This window comes from Erythrolamprus reginae, chromosome 3, assembly GCF_031021105.1.
Source record: "Erythrolamprus reginae isolate rEryReg1 chromosome 3, rEryReg1.hap1, whole genome shotgun sequence".
In the NCBI taxonomy this organism is placed as follows: Eukaryota; Metazoa; Chordata; class Lepidosauria; order Squamata; family Dipsadidae; genus Erythrolamprus; species Erythrolamprus reginae.
This window is the reverse complement of record NC_091952.1, coordinates 191,713,254-191,731,846: the sequence shown is the minus strand read 5'-3', so window position 1 is coordinate 191,731,846 and position 18,593 is coordinate 191,713,254. Positions and strand designations below refer to the sequence as shown.

The 18,593-nt window shown below is 39.5% G+C and overlaps 1 protein-coding gene across 4 annotated transcripts in view; it reads right to left on the bottom strand.

Moving 5' to 3' along the window:
- RTTN (rotatin) overlaps positions 1-18,593 on the bottom strand; it is a 126,306-nt gene that overhangs the window by 106,938 nt on the left and 775 nt on the right. For all 4 annotated transcript variants that reach the window (XM_070747457.1, XM_070747459.1, XM_070747460.1 and 1 more), the window contains exons 2-9: positions 17,867-18,054; positions 16,264-16,453; positions 13,034-13,120; positions 10,072-10,162; positions 6,781-6,895; positions 4,893-5,043; positions 3,280-3,445; positions 1,287-1,468 (exon numbers count right to left, since the gene is read on the bottom strand). In XM_070747457.1, the coding sequence (XP_070603558.1) occupies positions 1,287-1,468; positions 3,280-3,445; positions 4,893-5,043; positions 6,781-6,895; positions 10,072-10,162; positions 13,034-13,120; positions 16,264-16,453; positions 17,867-18,054 (1,170 nt within the window). The remainder of the gene's footprint in view (positions 1-1,286; positions 1,469-3,279; positions 3,446-4,892; positions 5,044-6,780; positions 6,896-10,071; positions 10,163-13,033; positions 13,121-16,263; positions 16,454-17,866; positions 18,055-18,593) is intronic.

Below are 18,593 nucleotides of genomic sequence, written 5' to 3'. Positions count from 1 at the left end.
CCTCAGTTAACAACAGTAATTGGGAGTGGAATTTCCATCACTAAGCAATGGAGTAAGAAAGCATTTCTTTGGGCAACATCAGGATGGTGAGACCCCAGGAGAAAGAACGTACGTGAAGATTGGAGGGGGGGGGAGCCATAAATGAAACCTGGCTCGAATTTTTATCACATGACCACAGGGGCACTGTGATAGTTATAAGTGGAAGAACCAGTCACAACTCAATTTTTGTCCGTTTTTCACAGATAAACAAGCTGGTAGCTGTTGTGTTTGGGCCTGGGCCAGCCGTTGCTCCCACAGATGGGAGAGACGAGGCATAAAGTGAATGTGAAAGCCTGGCTGACAGCCAGGAAGATGTGGCAGACAGCCAGGAGGACGAGGCCACTGGGACGCAGGATTCAGCAGACAGCCCAGGGGATTTGGCCTGCAGTCCCTCAGACAGTCTTTCCTCCCTGAGTTCTTCTGTAGATCAATATATTGATCTACGTAGCTGAAGAACTATGCAAAGAAGGGATCGCTTTAAGGAGTATTAAAAATCATTATAGGAGCACCTGGGTTGGGTGTGGTTCCCTTAATGAGGGCTAAAGGGATAAAAAGGGAACAAGGGCCAAGGCAAACTGTGGCTGTTTATCTGGTGGGAACCTCAGGGAAGGGCCTTCTCTGTGGTGGCTCCGATGCTTTGGAACCAAATGCCCCTGGAGATCCGTGTTATTCCCACCCTACCGGTTTTCCGGAAAGCTGTTAAAACCTGGCTTTTCCGGTGGGCCTGGGACCATGAATGAATGAATGTATATATGGGTTTTAGGGTTATATTGTATTTTATGCCATTTTTTTGTACTTGTTGTTCTTGCTTATTTTATATTGTTGCTATCTATTATTAGTACTGTAAGCCGTCCAGACTCCAACTTGGAATTGGGTGGCAGATAAATCCAATAAACAAACAAACGAACAAAATAAATGTCCAGAGGAAAAGTTTACTAATATAGAGATGTGGGAAAGAACAAGTTGAGGAGGTGTGCAGTGTTGTCATGGTTGGGGAGGGGGGAACTTTCCAAAGAGAGAGAAAAAGATAAACTTGTTTTTTATATATACATTTTGTGCTGCAATGGTAACTCTGCCTTTGTGAGTTGGAGAATGCTTTCTCCATTCATGAAGGTCCTTTGAGCAAATAAAGCCCAATAAAGTATGTTGTTGTTCATTTGGACTCCTGTGGAATTACTTGGTGGATATTTGCCTCAGAGATACAATGTATTATTGTAAGCAAACATTCTTTAAAAAAAAAACATTACCTGTTTTAAGATGAGGCATCCCATGTTCCAAAATGGCTACACAGAACTGAGGAAGACTAAATTGTTGAAATTGTAGCTCCAAAGTATCCACATTTTCCAGTTCTGGCAGGTAAATATGACCCATATCCAAAGGTGATGGATTGGATATACCAGAAGTTACATTACCATGAGCACTGCTTCCACTATGAAAAAACAAAACAATGATATATTTTTAAGAAAGGCACTATGTTTCTATAGCCAGTATTATATTATAAAAATAACCAATAATCAGGCTGAATGGGAAAACTGACCTAAACAAAAATTTTCTACTCAAATTACAATTTTCTATAACTTTCATCAACAAGAACTGTATAGGTGATTTATAATATTAAGCTTTCTAAAATCAGATATATCAAATAGAATTGAAAATGGACCTTAACAAGTCAAAGAAAATAGAGAGATGAGAAGTGAGAGCCACTGAAGGCAAGTAAGAATCAAAAGCCTTCTTTCTGCTTGCATAAAATTAAAATTAGTATTGGAGCTAATTTAGCCTCTATTGGCAAGATAATTCCATATTTAGGATGCTACTGCAGGGCAATCTTATTTCCCTCTTCCCACCAACTTTCGGTTTTTGACTATAAAGCTTCTTAAGGTAACTGCAACTTCAAAGACTTTTACATTTTCCCAATCCAATTAGGACTTCATCACTCTCATTGAGTACATAATTTATCTACATCTCCCACCATTAAAATTTTATAAAGCTCATCCTACATTTTATTTATTTATTTATTATTTATTTTTATTTATTACTTAGATTTGTATGCCGCCCCTCTCCGAAGACATTTTGCTCCAGTGTATGTCCAAATTGTTTATACTATCTATATGATCAAGGATGGGAACTCACTGCATGCCTATATATACAATAAAATTTCCTGGAAAATTTTGCATACAAGAGAATACCTTTTATGAAATATTGATAAAATAGGATTATATTATGTGCAATTTTGATTATTTTTTGGAATAGCAACACCGAAATACATATATTAAAGGAAATAATGCCAATCCAAATAATCTTATCTGACAGTCTGGTTGGAACCAGATATTTAATCTTCTGAGTACCGTATTCTGGTGAGAGAGAAGTTCCCTGAGGATGAGTTTAGTACAGTTCGAAAGCTCATAAGACTAAACCTCTGGTCCCAGTGACTGACCAAGATTGAATGCTGCAACAGTATCCTGGGACATGTACTATAACATGCACCGGAGTATAAGACACACCTTTGAGTATAAGACAGTTTTACCTTTGGCAAGATTAAAAAAAGGGGGGGTTTGCCATCCCTGGCCCCCAGGAACACTCTGCAGGCCTCCCAAACCCTCTGTGCACAGAGCATTGGGGAGGTCTGCAGAATGCTCCTGGGCACTGGACAGGACAAAACTGCTAAAGGTGGGTATTTTGGAAGTGAAAGATGGGCCTATATTTTTTTGCAAAAATTGGCCCTTTTACGCCAATTTTTACACAGGGCCTCCCAAAGCCTCTACACAGGGTGCAGAGGCTTTGGGAGGCCTGCAGAGTGCTATTAGGGGCTGGGGGGAGACAAAAACGGGTCTGTTTTTCACCTTCTAATACCCCCCCCCCCCGGGTGCACCATGTTTTTTCCTTCCCCAAACATCCCCAAAACCTTTGTGCATCCTGTTTTTGCAAAAAATGAGCCTGCTTTTTTGGCAAAAATGGGCCTGTTTTTGAAGAAAGCGGGATCTGTGGGCGGGGTTTAGGCAGGCCAAAAATGGCTGTATTCAATGTATAAGATGCACCAACATTTCCACCTTCTTTTGTTTGTTTGTGTGTGTGTGTGTATGTGTGTGTGCATATTATTCTCCAAAAAGTATGGTATGTTTCATGAATTGTATCTTAATCCAACGGTAGAAGGAAATTTTAATTACTGCAGAGGAGTACGAGGAAGAGGAGGAAGAACATGTTCTTTTGTAATAATCATAATATTCCCAGTTATCTTCTTACTTGGAAGATTCTGCATCCCAATCCTGACCATCACCTCTTGGACGCTGGCCTGTACGCCCTATTACAGAAGGTCGAGGGCTGCTGCTTCCAGGAGATGGATTCTGTGAATGAGGAAATCTTCGGGCATCTTGACAATATGACATCGACGAATTCTGGGAAATGGTTCCTTTCATAACACATACAGATACATAGATATGACCTCTATCCTATCACTAACACATACTTTTACTTAAAAGAAAAAATCTTATTTCTTTCTGCATAGTGGAACAAAAAATTTAGTGGAAGCCATGATTCCTGCCTTTGGGCTGTACTCAAATGCTCAGAAGATTTTGGTGTTCCAGATACTTGAAATTCATATGGAAAAATCCCCTTCCCTTTTTTTTAGAACTACAAAATACAGCAAAAAATGGGGGAGGGAGATGAACAAATATGTAACAGGAAAAAAGAAATAATGAGTGTAAATTAGGGCAGGATTAATGCATAGTTAAGATCCAACTGATAAAACACAATGAGAAATCGTTGGTGTGATCTGTGGGATTACCTAAGGAGCTTTAAATAAAGTCCTTGCTACAATAGCTATAGACTGTTCCTATGTGTGGAAAATAGCTACAGGTAGTCCTTGACTTTCAACAGTTCATTTAGTGATTGTTTAAAGTTACAATGGGACTAAAAAAAGTGACTTATGACTGTTGAATCATTCCCCATGGTCATTCAATCAAAATTCAGATGCTTGGCAATATCAGCTCCTGATGTTACCTTACTCTTGAGGTTCTGGCATCTCTTAGCTTGTTTTACATTTATTATTCCTTGCTCCCTTCTGTGAAATTATTTTACTGGGACTTCACAATAGTCTAAAAGCTAGTCCACAAAGAGGCATGTTAAATTTAGCAACACTTTACCGAATTGAATATTATCACTGTATATAAGTATGCTCATAGTAGGATCCATATTTATGATAGCTGCAATGTCCTGAGGTCATATGATCCTCTTTTGTGATCTTCTGACAAGCAAAGCAAATGGGGAAACTGGATTTACTAAGTGATCCTGTTACTAATTTAACAATTGTGGTGATTCACTTATCAACTATGGCAAGAAAGGTCATAAAATGTGGCAAAATTCATGTAGCAACTATCTCAACTGTGGTTGTAAATGGAGCACTACCTGTACAGCCAACATATCCAGAACTACTTGTCACTCTGTCACATTAGTGAGGGAAATCCTGAAAAATGCTAAACTAAAGATATACTCAGGCTCCATTGGATAATATATGGTATCCTGAAGACAAATAATATTTATAATTCCATTATTGAACTGCTTGAAATGATTACTTCCCAACACTGCTATTTTCATTTCACTATTTTAACTGTTACAACCCACCATTACACTTTCTTATTAGCATTTTTAGATAGAACAGACTCCTTAGCCGCGGGAAGTAAATTGAGTTTGAATCCTCACACTCTTCTCCCCACCACTTCTTTTTTTTTTTTACCTCCCATAGTAAAAGCCATTTAACCAATACACTTCTACATCTTACTTAAATGGGGAGGGGGGAAATCATTACATTAATGGTGAATAAAACAGACTCAGGTTATCCTGATGAGCTATATGCAAACCTGTATCACTTGAGACAAAACTTGGATCTCTATGGAAGTTCAGTCTGTTCCTTAAGAAAACACATAATTGCTCTAGACATAAGACAGCCTGCAATGCCAAATGGTGTTGTCCATCTTTTGCAAGACCAAGCGTTGTTAGACTCAGAAGACTCTAAAATAAACACAATTACATTTTGTTGACTTCAGCAAAATGCTTTTAAAATATTTATGTCTTATTGGTTGCAGCAAGAATTACATTTGCACAGAAATGGAAAGAAAAGGAAATACCAAAAGATGTACAAGTATTTAAAAAAATTATGGAATGTGCAGAATTAGACATGATGACAAAACGTTTGAATAATCAAGTTGAAACAGAATTTTATAAAATATGGGATAAAGAATATGAATGGTGGAATTTTAAAAATAGCATTAAAAATCAAATAAGTAAGAATTTATCATTATTTGAACTTATTATTCTGAAGGTTTATGGATAGAACGTAATAGTTTAAAAACAATATAAACATAGAGTTTTTGTTTTTCTTTACAGTATGATAAAGTTAGAAGTGTTATTTTCTATATTTTATTTTCTTGAATAAGTATTTGATATTTTATAGATAAGAAACTTAATTAATATAAAGAATATAGAGTTAAACTTAATAAGAATATAGTGTGTACGTGTGATATTTCTGTATTGATCTGATTATAATTATGGTTTCTTTTTCTGTATTAGTTAGACTTATATGACAAGCGAAGCAATGGTAGCTCCTTAAATGTTTAATGTTGCTTGTTCTTGTCTGTCTTTTTCTTTTAAAAAAATATTTTTTAAAAAAATAAAATACATATGTCTGCCTGGTTAATAGCAAGGATGGGCTGCTGCTGATTTGGACTGGTTCAGGCAAACCAGTAGTTCTGCCCAGTGGCTGGACCTTCCTACCCACCCAGTGCTATCCCGTCCTATATAATCGCTGTGTTTTTGATGCTGCATATGCTCATATTTTCAGTACTGGCTGAACTGGTTGTTACATTATGTGACGCCAACCTCTGGTTAATGTATTCAGTGTACCCTCAATATGTATGCCGATGCTTTTTTTCCTAAGTATTTCTTGTCAACATGTTGCAAATTAGAAACAAACAGGAGCCCATGGAATTTTTGCTGTGCAAATCATTCAGGACTTTTCGATAGATTATTTCAATATAAAACATTTCCATTTTGGTCTTAATCCATGATATAGAAGACTGACTATAAAACATTTTTCTGAAACCATATTCCAGGATTATTTTTATTTTGTTCAGGAAGTGAACTTTCTTGTAAACACCCTTGGGGATTACAATTTTCTATGCGAGCATAAACATCTATCCCTAGAGTTATATATAAATACACTAAATTATAGGCTATACATTAAATGGAGTCATATCCATATAATCAAAGCAATTCTTATTTTAGATGAATCTCAGACATGTATCAGGTGAACATAACCTTTGTTTCCTATATTACTTATATGATCAAATGTCAGATTTGTCAAGCATAAGAATACAGCCCTAATAACTTTCCACTTTCAATTCAAAGACTTAAAATGGTTCAGAGATGTATGGAAAGCATTCAAGGATGCTGTTGAAATTTTTTGAGGGCAACTATAGAACCACCAAAGCACATTTAGCTAGTTGAAAAATGTCTTACAGCATACAAGACAATAAAGTCCTTCACATCAAAAGCATCATCAGGGAAATCTAAGATCTACCTCTGGAGTTAGTAGGAAGGAAATGTTCACTTTTGAATAAATTGACTAGAAAAATGTCTTGCTGTCATGATGTATTTCAAACCAGTGATCCCAAGAACTTTAAGGTTTCCAAATATGACTTTACCCAAAGGAGCCCATGAAATATTTTAATTAAATGAAAGCATTCTAACCTGAACAATCTTTGGCCTCTGTAAAAAGATCTCAGCAGGGAAGTCTTGCATGATAACATCTCGCAGAAGCTCACAAGTATTCCAAATTAACTTGGAGCTTTTGCTTCTCAGTGAACTGAAAAATACATGTAAATGATGATGCTAAGCATTTGCTTTGCAAATTTATTTAAATCTTCCTCATTAATTCAGTTTTGGATTGGATAATAAAACCAACAATATAAATAGTTTATATCAGCAGAGTTTAAATGTTGAGACATAAAACATAGTTTGAGAATACTGTTTTGTCTCCAGTATCCCATGAGAATTCAGCAATCATCACTTTATCACATGGTACAGTATCTCTACTTTTTACTATTCATGAGTTTTTCTAGAAAAGAATCTAGGACAGTGATGGTGAACCTATGGCACACATGCCACAGGTAGCACATGGAGCCATATCAGAAAGCACAAGGTGCTGTCTATATCAGCTAAAATATGCATGTGTGTGCTGGCCAGCTGATTTCCAGCCTTGGGGAAAGCAATTTGGTCCTCAGGAGCAGTGTTTCCCAACCTTGGGAACTTGAAGATATCTGGACTTCAATTCCCAGAATTCCCCAGCCAGCGAATGCTGGCTGGGGAATTCTGGAAGTTGAAGTCCAGATATCTTCAAGTTCCCAAGGTTGGGAAACACTGCTCTGGAGGCTTCAGGGTAACTTTTTGAAGCCCCAGAGTGTGAAAAACAGCCCAAGTGGAAGTTCGGAAAAACAGGTTTGCCCAGTGTGTTGTTTTTCACACTCCCGGACTTCAGGAAACTTCCCTGAAGCCCTGGAGTGCAAAAAAAACAGCCCAACGGGCAAATCGGAAGTCCATTTTTCCAAACTTCCATTTTGCCTGTTGGGTCATTTTTTAACATCCCAGGCTTCAGTGAAGCCTGTGTACATGCGCGGGTGGTGGTGGTAGGGGGCAGCAGGGCTGTGTGTACACATGCGTGGGGGGAGAGAATGGGTATAGACATGTGCACACTTGCTAGCACATTCACATACACCCTTTTGGCCTGTGAATCAAAAAAAGGTTTGCCACCACTGGTTTAGGATATTATGCAGATATTACGCACTGACTTGCATAGTTATTACAATGTTTATTCTGCCGTTGTTTTTAGTACAGTTCTAATCCAATACAAAGTGATCAAATTTCTAACCGCTGGGGACCTTCAATATTGCCTTTTTTTCCTTTTTCCTAACAAGCTTTCTTACCATCTACAGTGTAACTTAACACTCCTTGGTGATCTGTGAGAGCTAATTTCCATGTCGTGAGACTGCCCAGCATTGCATTACAATGATACCTCGTCTTACAAATGCCTCGTCATACAAACTTTTTGAGATACAAACCCGGGGTTTAAGATTTTTTTGCCTCTTCTTACAAACTATTTTCACCTTACAAACCTACCGCCACCGTTGGATGCCCCGCCTCCAGACTTCTGTTGCCAGCAAAGCACCCATTTTTGCTCTGCTGGGATTTCCCTGAGGCTCCCCTCCATGGGAAACCCCACCTCCGGACTTACATGTTTTTGTGATGCTGCAGGGGAATCCCAGCAGGGGAATCCCAGCAGTGCATAAATTGGCACTTCGCTGGCAATGGAAGTCCAGAGGTGTGGTTTCCCAGAGAGGGGAGCCTCAGTGAAATTGCAGCATCACAAAAACACAGAGGTCTGGAGGTGGGGTTTCGAGGACTTTGGTGTCTTTGCGATGTTGCAATTTCACTGATGCTCCCTTCGCTGGGAAACCCCACCTCCAGATTTCTGTTGCCAGCGAAGTGCCCATTTTTGCGTTACTGGGATTCCCCTGCTGGGATTCCCCTGCAGCATCGCAAAAACACAGAAGTTTGGAGGTGGGGTTTCCCATGGAGGGGAGCCTCAGGGGAATCCCAGCAGCACAAAAACGGGCGCTTCGGCTGGCAAAAGGGGTGAATTTTGGGCTTGCACGCATTAATCGCTTTTCCATTGATTCCTATGAGAAACATTGTTTCGTCTTACAAACTTTTCACCTTAAGAACCTCATCCCGGAACCAATTAAGTTTGTAAGACGAAACAATGTTTCTCATAGGAATCAATGGAAAAGCGATTAATGCGTGCAAGCCCAAAATTCACCCCTTTTGCCAGCCGAAGCGCCCGTTTGTATAAACAATATATTCCAGTGATGGCGAACCTTTTAGAAACCAAGAGCCCAAACTGCACATGTGCGCATGCCCAAACTGAAAAGTATGCATGTACGTGAATATGCATGTACATGCATATAAATGCATGTATATGCACATATGTATGCATGCATGAACATGCATGAATGCGCACATGTGCAGATATGTGGGTGCACATGCACAGACATGCATGCATGCACAACAGAGACTCGAAGATCAGTTGGCAGTGGGAGGTGGGAGGTGGGGCATTCCAACACCAGTGGCACAGCAAGAGATAAGACTTTTTTGTTTTGGGAGCTTGTTTTGTCACTTGCAGGAAAATGGAAGCTCACAAAAGAAACACCACGGAGCTCTGACCTGGGGCAATGACACGCATGCCAGCAGACAGGGCTCTGTGTGGCACCTCTGACATGCCTGCCATAGGTTCACCATCACAACTATATACTGTTACAGACTGTAACTAATATTACAATACAAGTAGCTGCTACTGAGCACAATTCAGGCAAATCTAGGATCTTTTAAAGCCCCATTCATTTCAGTACACCAGCGCTATTAAATGCATACTGTAAGATTAATCAATGGGAGCTTACCATTAAAGAGATTAATGTTTTGCCAATGAAATCAAGCCAAGTTGGGAAAATGCAGCTTCAGCAAGAGCATCAATTAGAGGGCCAGAATTGGGAAGAATATAAAAACAATTGTGGTGTGAACTTTTTTTCAATTAAGGGGAGCTATTAGTTTATTTTGTCATAGCTAAAGTTACACTCTTCAAAATCATTCCTAAGTCGAGGCAAAATATAAAGCATGTGATAGAAGTGAGTACACCCCCTCACATTTAGGGGTAGAAAAGTGAGTACACTTAGGGGTGTACTCACTTTTGTTGCCAGCAGTTTAGATATTAATGGCTTGGTGTTGTGTTATTTTGAGGGGAAAGCACATTTACACTGTTATACAAGCTGCATACTCACTACTTTACATTGTAGCCAAGAGTCATTTCATCAGTGTTCTCACATGAAAAGATATACTTAAATATTTACAAAATGTAAGGGGGTGTACTCATTTCTGTCACATACTGTACTTATTATTCTGAGATAAATTATAGTGTTAATTTTATATTACCTTTCACTTGATGAAAGAACGTGTCTATCTGTGGTGGTCAGGGATAACCAAGGAAATGTAGAAAACTTCAGACATTTCACTACATGATTCACTGGAAGAAAAAAAAAACCCAAAGTATTCTGCATGTGTAAAATCGCAAATGCTTTCCTTACAGGATCAGAAAGTGTTCACCCAAAATCTTACTTGTCTATTTTTTTTAAAAAAAATCCAGTACTGCTTATGCTCAATTTCATAATTCTATGTCAAAAATCAAATAATTTGAAATTGAATTCGAAGCTAGATTTTAAATATTTGTTACTTAGTTTGCTATAGAACGGCTTTTTAATACAGGAATGAAAAATATGCTGGCTTATGCTACTTGCATAAATTCTGAGAAACAACTCAATATGGCTAAACCTCAGCTGAATTAACCCAAATAGCTAACATAGCATGACTATACTAAGGGAAATCCACAAAACAATTCATTGGCCTCTAATAGAAATAGCAATTAAAACTTATGTAGCGCTTCACTGTGCTTTACAGCCCTCTCTAAGCAGTTCACAGAATTAGGATTGAACTCCTGGTAGTGGGTAGAGTTAGCCTGAAATACTTCATTCTAACCACTGTGCCACCCCAGCTCTTCCATTTATATATTGTTTAGATTAATTCTGTAACTTCTTTTTCCCTTTCTTTTCCCCTTAATTCTGTCTTTTCCTTTTCTCTTATAGTTTAACAGAGTTTTTGAATTGAACTTTTGGCCTCAAAGCTGGATAGTTGGTGACTGTCCACATACTGTATATGACAGCTCAACTCTCACACTTCATAGTTCAATATTTATTTGTTTATTTAGAAGCTACCGCAATGTCCACATGATTCAATGTTCTTCTGTTTTCAGCTTTCGAGCCAGGCAAAGTTAGGAAAGAGGCACAGCTGGGATTCCAACAATGTTCTTCATTGTGATAGGCTAGCTAGAAGAACAGAATCTTCAGGACCTGACAGAGTTACTGTCTGTTCTATCTTGCACCAAATAAAATCAATCTGGAATTATTTTGATTTTGTTCTCAGGCTTTTTTCAATTCTTGGGTCTAATTCCTCTCTTAGTGATTCAGTTATCTCTGTTCCTCCCCAGCATAAGGTCTAGTTATTGTTGTTTTTCTTTTTTTTCCTTTTTGTTCATGCCACTATCTATTCATACTCAGTTTACTGCTTTACTGGGTAGTAAAATAACAACATAGTAAATAACATTTAAATATCTCTGCCCTCAGGTTCCCCATTTCTTTAATTCTATTTAGATTTTACACTGCTTAGCCAACAACTACACTAGTCTCTCTTTTTACATAGTTTAATTTTACCCAAACCTCCCAATTTTTTAATTCCAAAAGTATTTTAAAATGTTCATGAAAATTCTATCTGCATCAAAAAAATTCAATCCACCACTCCATCACAGATCTCATTGCCATAACAACATAACACATAAAACTCAAAACGGAGAAAAAAGTAACATTGAAGCTCAGTATTACCAATAAACTAAAAGAAAATTAAGTAAAACTTATCACTCCTTGTCATGTTTAAAAAAATCAGTCTGATCGTTAATATCTACTTCTCATAGCAGAAACTCTCATATTGATTCTTTTATATGCTGAAAATGCAGCATTCCTTCTTATCTCTCCAATTGAGCACATACCCTATTTAGCGAAGGGGGGAAAAGTCCCGATACATCATGTGATGCCGTGGTGACACCATGAGTTTGCACCCCTGCTTTAACCAAATCACACAGCTATTAAGCAAATCCATCTTTCCCAATGGATGTCTTTTTGCTGGAAATGGACAAAAAAGGCAGCAAACAGAGATTGTGTGACTTAGGACACTGCCACCAGTCCTAAATGAGAGCTAATTATCAAGCAACATAATTTTGAATTGTCCTTAAATGAATAGTCACAAGTCAAGGACTGCCTATATTCAGAATATATGATCAATTGGTCTGAAAGAAGATATCAGTCATTCTTAAATTACTTCACTGCTCCAAATTATGTACATGTAAAAATTTTAAGGCATTATTAAGCACGGTACAGTATATCTAATGTGCCCTAAATGCAGCTTTATAACAAGATGAAAACAAGATGATACACAATTCAGGTGAGAGACTAAGCTTACACTATTTTTAAAATTTCTGGTTCAAATTATTATTTTCCTTCAAATTATGTTTTTTTCCCTCTACGGCCATTTTAACACATAAAATAAAGTATTGGTCTAGTTCCATGACGGCAAACCTATGCCACGTGTGCCACAGTTGGCACACAGAGCCATATCTAAGCGCATGGGAGGCGTTGCCCTATGTCACCTCCAGCATGCATGTGTGTGCTGGTCAGCTGATTTTCAGCCTTTCAACCGTTTTTGCCCTCCCCAGGCTTCAGGAAAGCATCCTGAAGCCTGGGGAGGGTGAAAAATGGCTCAATGGGCCTATTGGAAGTTCATCCCAATTACTAGGAATGTAGTGACTGGTTTAGACTAGTGCTTCCAGAGAGATCTTTTCTGTAGTTACCCTAAGTACCTTATTAATCTAAACTGAGTAACTCATAGAACAGTTTTCACATGGACACATTTTAATATAATTACTCTTGACCCTGAACAGCAATGTCCAATATATATACTGTATTATACTTGGATTACATCTACCTATTTGGTGCTGATGAAGCTGAATCAATAGCTCATCTGCTGTCCTAATACTTATAGAACAAAGATATAATTAGAAACAGCTTCTCTTAGCTAAAATTCCTGAATGGATAGAGAAATATTACATAATTTCTTATTAAGTGGTTAGTGCCAGAAATAATTAAATATTGTCACAAAACATCCTTAGAGGATAAATCAATTATATACACATCAGCTCTGTACACATCTGTTATTATTATCTGTGATTTCTGTGTTGATCAATGATAAATTACTGAGATAAAATTTTCAAATAAATATTGCAATTACCTACCAATTGGCTGTTTGGGTGGAGTTTCTGATTGTTGAGAATGATTTTTCCCTTGATGAAAATATCCAGCATGAGGTTCTTTGAGAATTACTTAACAAGACATAAAACAATAGTATATATCAGCATTTCCTCTTTCTTTGTTATTGTTTCAGTCCACATCTCCAGTGCCACTATTTATCAAGAGTGTTTACACTGTCAGGTTTACAGTGATCCCTCGAGTTTCGCGATCTCGTTCTTCGCGAAACGCTATATCGCGATTTTTCCACCCGATGACGTCATACGTCATCACCAAGAGTCACTTCTCTGTCTCTTTCTCTTTCTTTCCTGTCATTCTCTGCTTCAATCATTTTCTCATTTCTCTTCCTTCCTTTCTCATCTTTCTTTCTCTCTCTCTTTCTCTATCTTGCTTCTTCCTCTCTCACACTTTCTTCCTCCCTCTCTCATCTCTTTCTTTCCTTCTCTCTCTTTCTCTATCTCTCCCCCTCTTGCTCTCGAGCGGCCGCCTAGCAGCTGATCTGCTCGGCAGCGCAGCACCAGCGAGGAGCCGAAGATCCAGGTTTCCCCACCCGGATCTTCGGCTCCTCGCTGGTCCCCAATTCCGCCAACATCAGGCTCTCCACACGCCCTTTCGCCGTAAAACGAGAGCCTTCCGAAAACTCTTTCCGAGCGCCTCAGAGCAGCACCCCCACCCCTCTTTGATTCCCTCAACCCGCCCGGCCCCTCGCTCCCCTTTTCCACACTCCAACCGAGAGAGGAGTCCGCGCTGCTCCGGCTGCCGTGTCTCCTTCTCCCTCCTCCTCCTCTTCTTCCCCGCTCTTCCATCTTCCGCCGCCGAGGTCGCCAGGGAGAAGAGGAGTCAATGAAGGGCGCCAGCCGCCGCCTCACCCAACGCAAAGCGCGAGAGCCCAGACCCGGAGGCAACCCGCTCGCTGTCCGCGGCGCTTCGAGTTTCTCCTCCCGGAGGCACGCTCGGCGCTCACTGCAGTGGGGGAAGACCCAGGGAAGGTTCCTTCATCCACTGCCCACGGAAAGGGGAAACCCGGATCTTCGGCTGCAGCGAGCGCCGAGCACGCCTCCGGGAGGAGAAACTCGAAGCGCCGCAGACAGCGAGCGGGTTGCCTCCGGGTCTGGGCTCTCGCGCTTTGCGTTGGGCAAGGCGGCGGCTGGCGCCGTTCATTGACTCTTCTTCTCCCTTCCTGGCGACCTCGGCGGCGGAGGATGGAAGAGCGGGGAAGAAGAGGAGGAGGAGGGAGAAGGAGACACGGCAGCCGGAGCAGCGCGGACTCCTCTCTCGGTTGGAGTGTGGAAAAGGGGAGCGAGGGGCCGGGCGGGTTGAGGGAATCAAAGAGGGGTGGGGGTGCTGCTCTGAGGCGCTTGGAAAGAGTTTTCGGAAGGCTCTCGTGTTACGGCGAAAGGGCGTGTGGAGAGCCTGATGTTGGCGGAATTGGGGACCAGCGAGGAGCCGAAGATCCGGGTTTCCCCTTTCCGTGGGCAGCGGGGAAACCCGGATCTTCGGCTCCTTGCTGGTGCTATGCTGCCGAGCAGATCAGCTGCTAGGCGGACGAAGGAACCTTCCCTGGGTCTTCCCTCGCCGCCCACGCAAACTCCACCATCTGCGCATGCGCGGCCATGGAAAAAAGGGCGCGCATGCGCAGATGGTGTTTTTACTTCCGCACCACTACATTGCGAAAAACCGAGTATCGCGAGGGGTCTTGGAACGTAACCCTCGCGATACTTGAGGGATCACTGTATTTTCCTTCTTGGAATTCAGGTAGACCTTGACCTTCAACCACAACTGTGATGAGAATTTCTGCTGCTGAGCAAGTTGGTAGTTAAGTGAATCATACCAAATTTCACAAGACTTTTTACCCTGGTTATTAAGCAAACCACTGTAGTTATTAAGTTAATCACGCAGCTGTTAAGTGAATATGGCTTACTTTTCCATGCTTTGAACTCAACATACGCTCCTGGTTATTTGAATCTGACAGACAGCTGGGAAGGTTGCAAATAGTAATCACATGACCCCAGGATGTTGGGGCTATCATAAATATATGCTGGTTAACAAGAGCCCAAATTTTGATATGGTGACTGTGGCTGTGCTGTAGCTATTGCAAGTGTGAGGACTGGTTGTAAGTCACTTTCTTCAGTCTCATAAGGTTATTATTATTATTTATTAGATTTGTATACCGCCCCTCTCCGTAGACTCGGAGAACGGCTTGTTTAGAGAACTCCTCTCTTAACAAATGGTTGTACGTTGAGGATTAACTGTACTTAAAGGATCAACAGTTATTAACAAACAGCATTAGACTCAGTAAACTTTGCAAATAGCATACTGTGATGAATGAATGAATGAATGAATGAATGAATGAATGAATGAACGAACGAATGACAGGGAATTTCTAGAAGCTTGGCATTCTTACAAATCAGCCATCAATAGACACATAAAGAATAACATTTACAGCTTATGGAAAAAACACAATCAACCAGCCCAAAAGAGACTCTCCATCACTTAGATCAGCATAGATTTACTTCAAGATTAACTTCAATCCAACAATTAAATACCATAATTTTTGGACTATAAAACACACCGGAGTATAAGACGCACCTTAGTTTTTGGAGAGGAAAATAAGAAAAAAGCTGATTGGCGAGTGGATAGCCTCTCTTGATTACCCTCAATCAGGTGTTCCCAGAGGTGAACTTTAGCAACAGGTTCATTAGTGTGAGCTCTGTGCCTTGTTTTTCAGCCTGTGAAACCTCCGTTTCAGAGGCCTTTTTCCAGACTCTGAAACCACTATTTCAGAGGTATTTTTCCAGCCTCTGAAACCTCCATTGTAGCCCTGCCCAGCTCTCAAACTGAGGTTTCAGAGGCTGAAAAAAACCACTCTGAAATGGAGGTTTCACAAGCTGTTTTCTACCTCTGAAATCTCTGTTTGAGAGGCTGGGTGGGCTACACCCAAATTTTGACCCTCTTTTAGTGGTGAAAAAAGTGCATCTATTCTCCGAAAAATATGGTAAGTAATACCCCAATAAAGAAACTACCAAAGAGCCATCAGTAAAAATCCCAACCAAAAAAATCTCTTAAACCACCTCCACCCAAATATGACAGGCAAGACACCAGAATATAAACTGACAGCAAATTCCACTCCTTACTACCACTGATGTTGTTATTTAGTTAGGGAAATGAAATGTCTGCAAGCTCAGAGAGCACCAAGGATTCCTAATAAATAAATTACCTGGATTAGCTTCTGATCCATCTTGACAGGGTGGGGCATGATAATCCAAGATAACATCTGAAGGTAACACAAACAGCCCATCTAGAATTCCATCAATCATTGCTTGAAAGTTAGAATCCACATTGGGACGAAGCTGAGTGAAGAACTCTACTGCCCCAATCCCCACCAATTGTTCCACAACAGAAGGATGCTAAAATTACAAATGCAATATTGATCAGAAAAGTGACTAATATCTCCTGAGTTAAACAAGGTCTTTAATTAAAGCACCCTTTAAAAAAAACAAAGCCAAACAACAACAAAAACCTGGTTTTTAATACTTATTTCTATATTTATACAAATACTGGCACACAAGAACATAGATTTATACTACATCTAATAGTCACTATTTGTACTATATAGTAAGTTCCACAGTATAAGTATCATAGCAGCACTTTTTTTCCTCTGTGTAGTACAGAATTTTGAATCGGTTAAACTAGTTGAGGTACTTCAAAACCTTATAAATGAACAAATACATAAAGCAAAGTATAATATTGTAACTAATAGTTCCCAATGTTTTGTCAATAGAGGTATTCTGAATATGCTGTTCAGGTAGTCCTCATTGAACAGACACTTGTTCAGCACCATTTGAAATTACAAGGGGTCTGGATGAGTGTTACTTATGACTGGTTCTTGAAGTTTTGGCTGTCCAAACTGTGCGCTAGGCAATTGAATCAGTTACCATAGTTACAATGTCCTTCAGTCGCATGACTGCCTTTGGGACTTTCCCTGCCAGCTTCCCATCAGTAAAGTCAATGAGAAAGCCGGCAGGGAAGGTCACAACAAATAAGTTGTTCGCACAATTTCTCACCCAGAAGCAGCCCTCCCTACCTCCGTTGTGTTTATACCATGCCTCACAGGCAATCCGTGAAAGTTTTCCCTTTCCTCAGCAATCATCCACCCACTCACTCTCAGAAGTACCCATCATGTTAATCATGATAAGCAATTCATGATTCTTATCTAAGGTTGGCAACAGGGAGTGCCAGGACAATAGGTAGTCCTTGACTTACAATAATTCATTTAGTGATTGTTCAAAGTTACAAGGGCACAGAAAAAAAAAAGATTTAGGATCATTTTTTACATTTAGGGTCATGGTAACATCCCTATGGTCATGTGATCACCTTTTGTAACCTTAAGACAAAGTCAAACGGAGAAGCCAGATTCACTTAACAGCTACAACAATTCACTCAACAACTGTGGCAAGCAAGGTTGTAAAATGGGGCCAAACTCATTTAACAAATATCTCACTTGGCCACAGACATCTGGGGCTCAATTGTGGTTGTAAGTCAAGGATTACCTGTACCGTCACTGACCAATGCAGTATTGTGATGTTGCACTTTATGAGCATATTTCTCAGTGATGGAAATTGCAGACCCAATTACTATTGTTCATTGAGAATGACCTCTATTGACAAAATTTTAAAACGAATCAGTGTATATTTTAAACATTTTGTTGCAAAAGAACGCTTCAATTAAATTGAGCAATGCTGTGATTTTTAAAAATTGTAAATAGAGAGCTTAGTGGTTAACTATTTATATTACTCTTTCAGGGGGGGGGGAAGGAATACCTTTAATAAGTTGGTCACCAAGTTCAAAACTTCTTCCTTCATTGGTACTACGGGAAAGTTGAACCATTCTAAAAGACTGACAAATAGCAGCTTTTCTTGAACCAAATCGTCATATGTAATCAAATTATGATTTAATTTAGATAAAATATTCTTAAGTGCTCTTTCTCTAATTTCAGACAGCTCGTGACCTGTTAATTTTTTTAAAAAAAGGGAAACATTGCAAAAAAAGTTTATTTTTTACATTCACACACAGAAACACTTTATAAATTCCAACCAATCTTCTGCAGAATAAACAATCTCTTCACTGAACATTACAGACCATAATTTAGCACAGTGCAGGTGACAGACAGATGTTTTTAATTTCCTAGTCTAGGGCTGAGAGAAAGTGATTGGTCCAAAATTACCCAATGAGCTTCTGCAGCTATGGTTGGATTAGAGTCTGTGACTCCCCACTCCTAATCCAGCAATGTAACCATCAAGCCATATCTACTCTTGTATAAATGATACCACACACATTTTCACTAAAAAGTATTGCTTTGCATAAAATTAGCCAGTAAATTGATTTTGTTCAACCATCACATTGAAAATTTAGGATACTTTCTTAGGGATGACAAGGCATGTGACTGTTCATCATCTTTCAACTATGATCTTACATAATCTATTCTCTAAACATTATTTTCTTCTTCTTTTAATATCAGGAATAATAATCTTTATTGTTAAAAGCTTT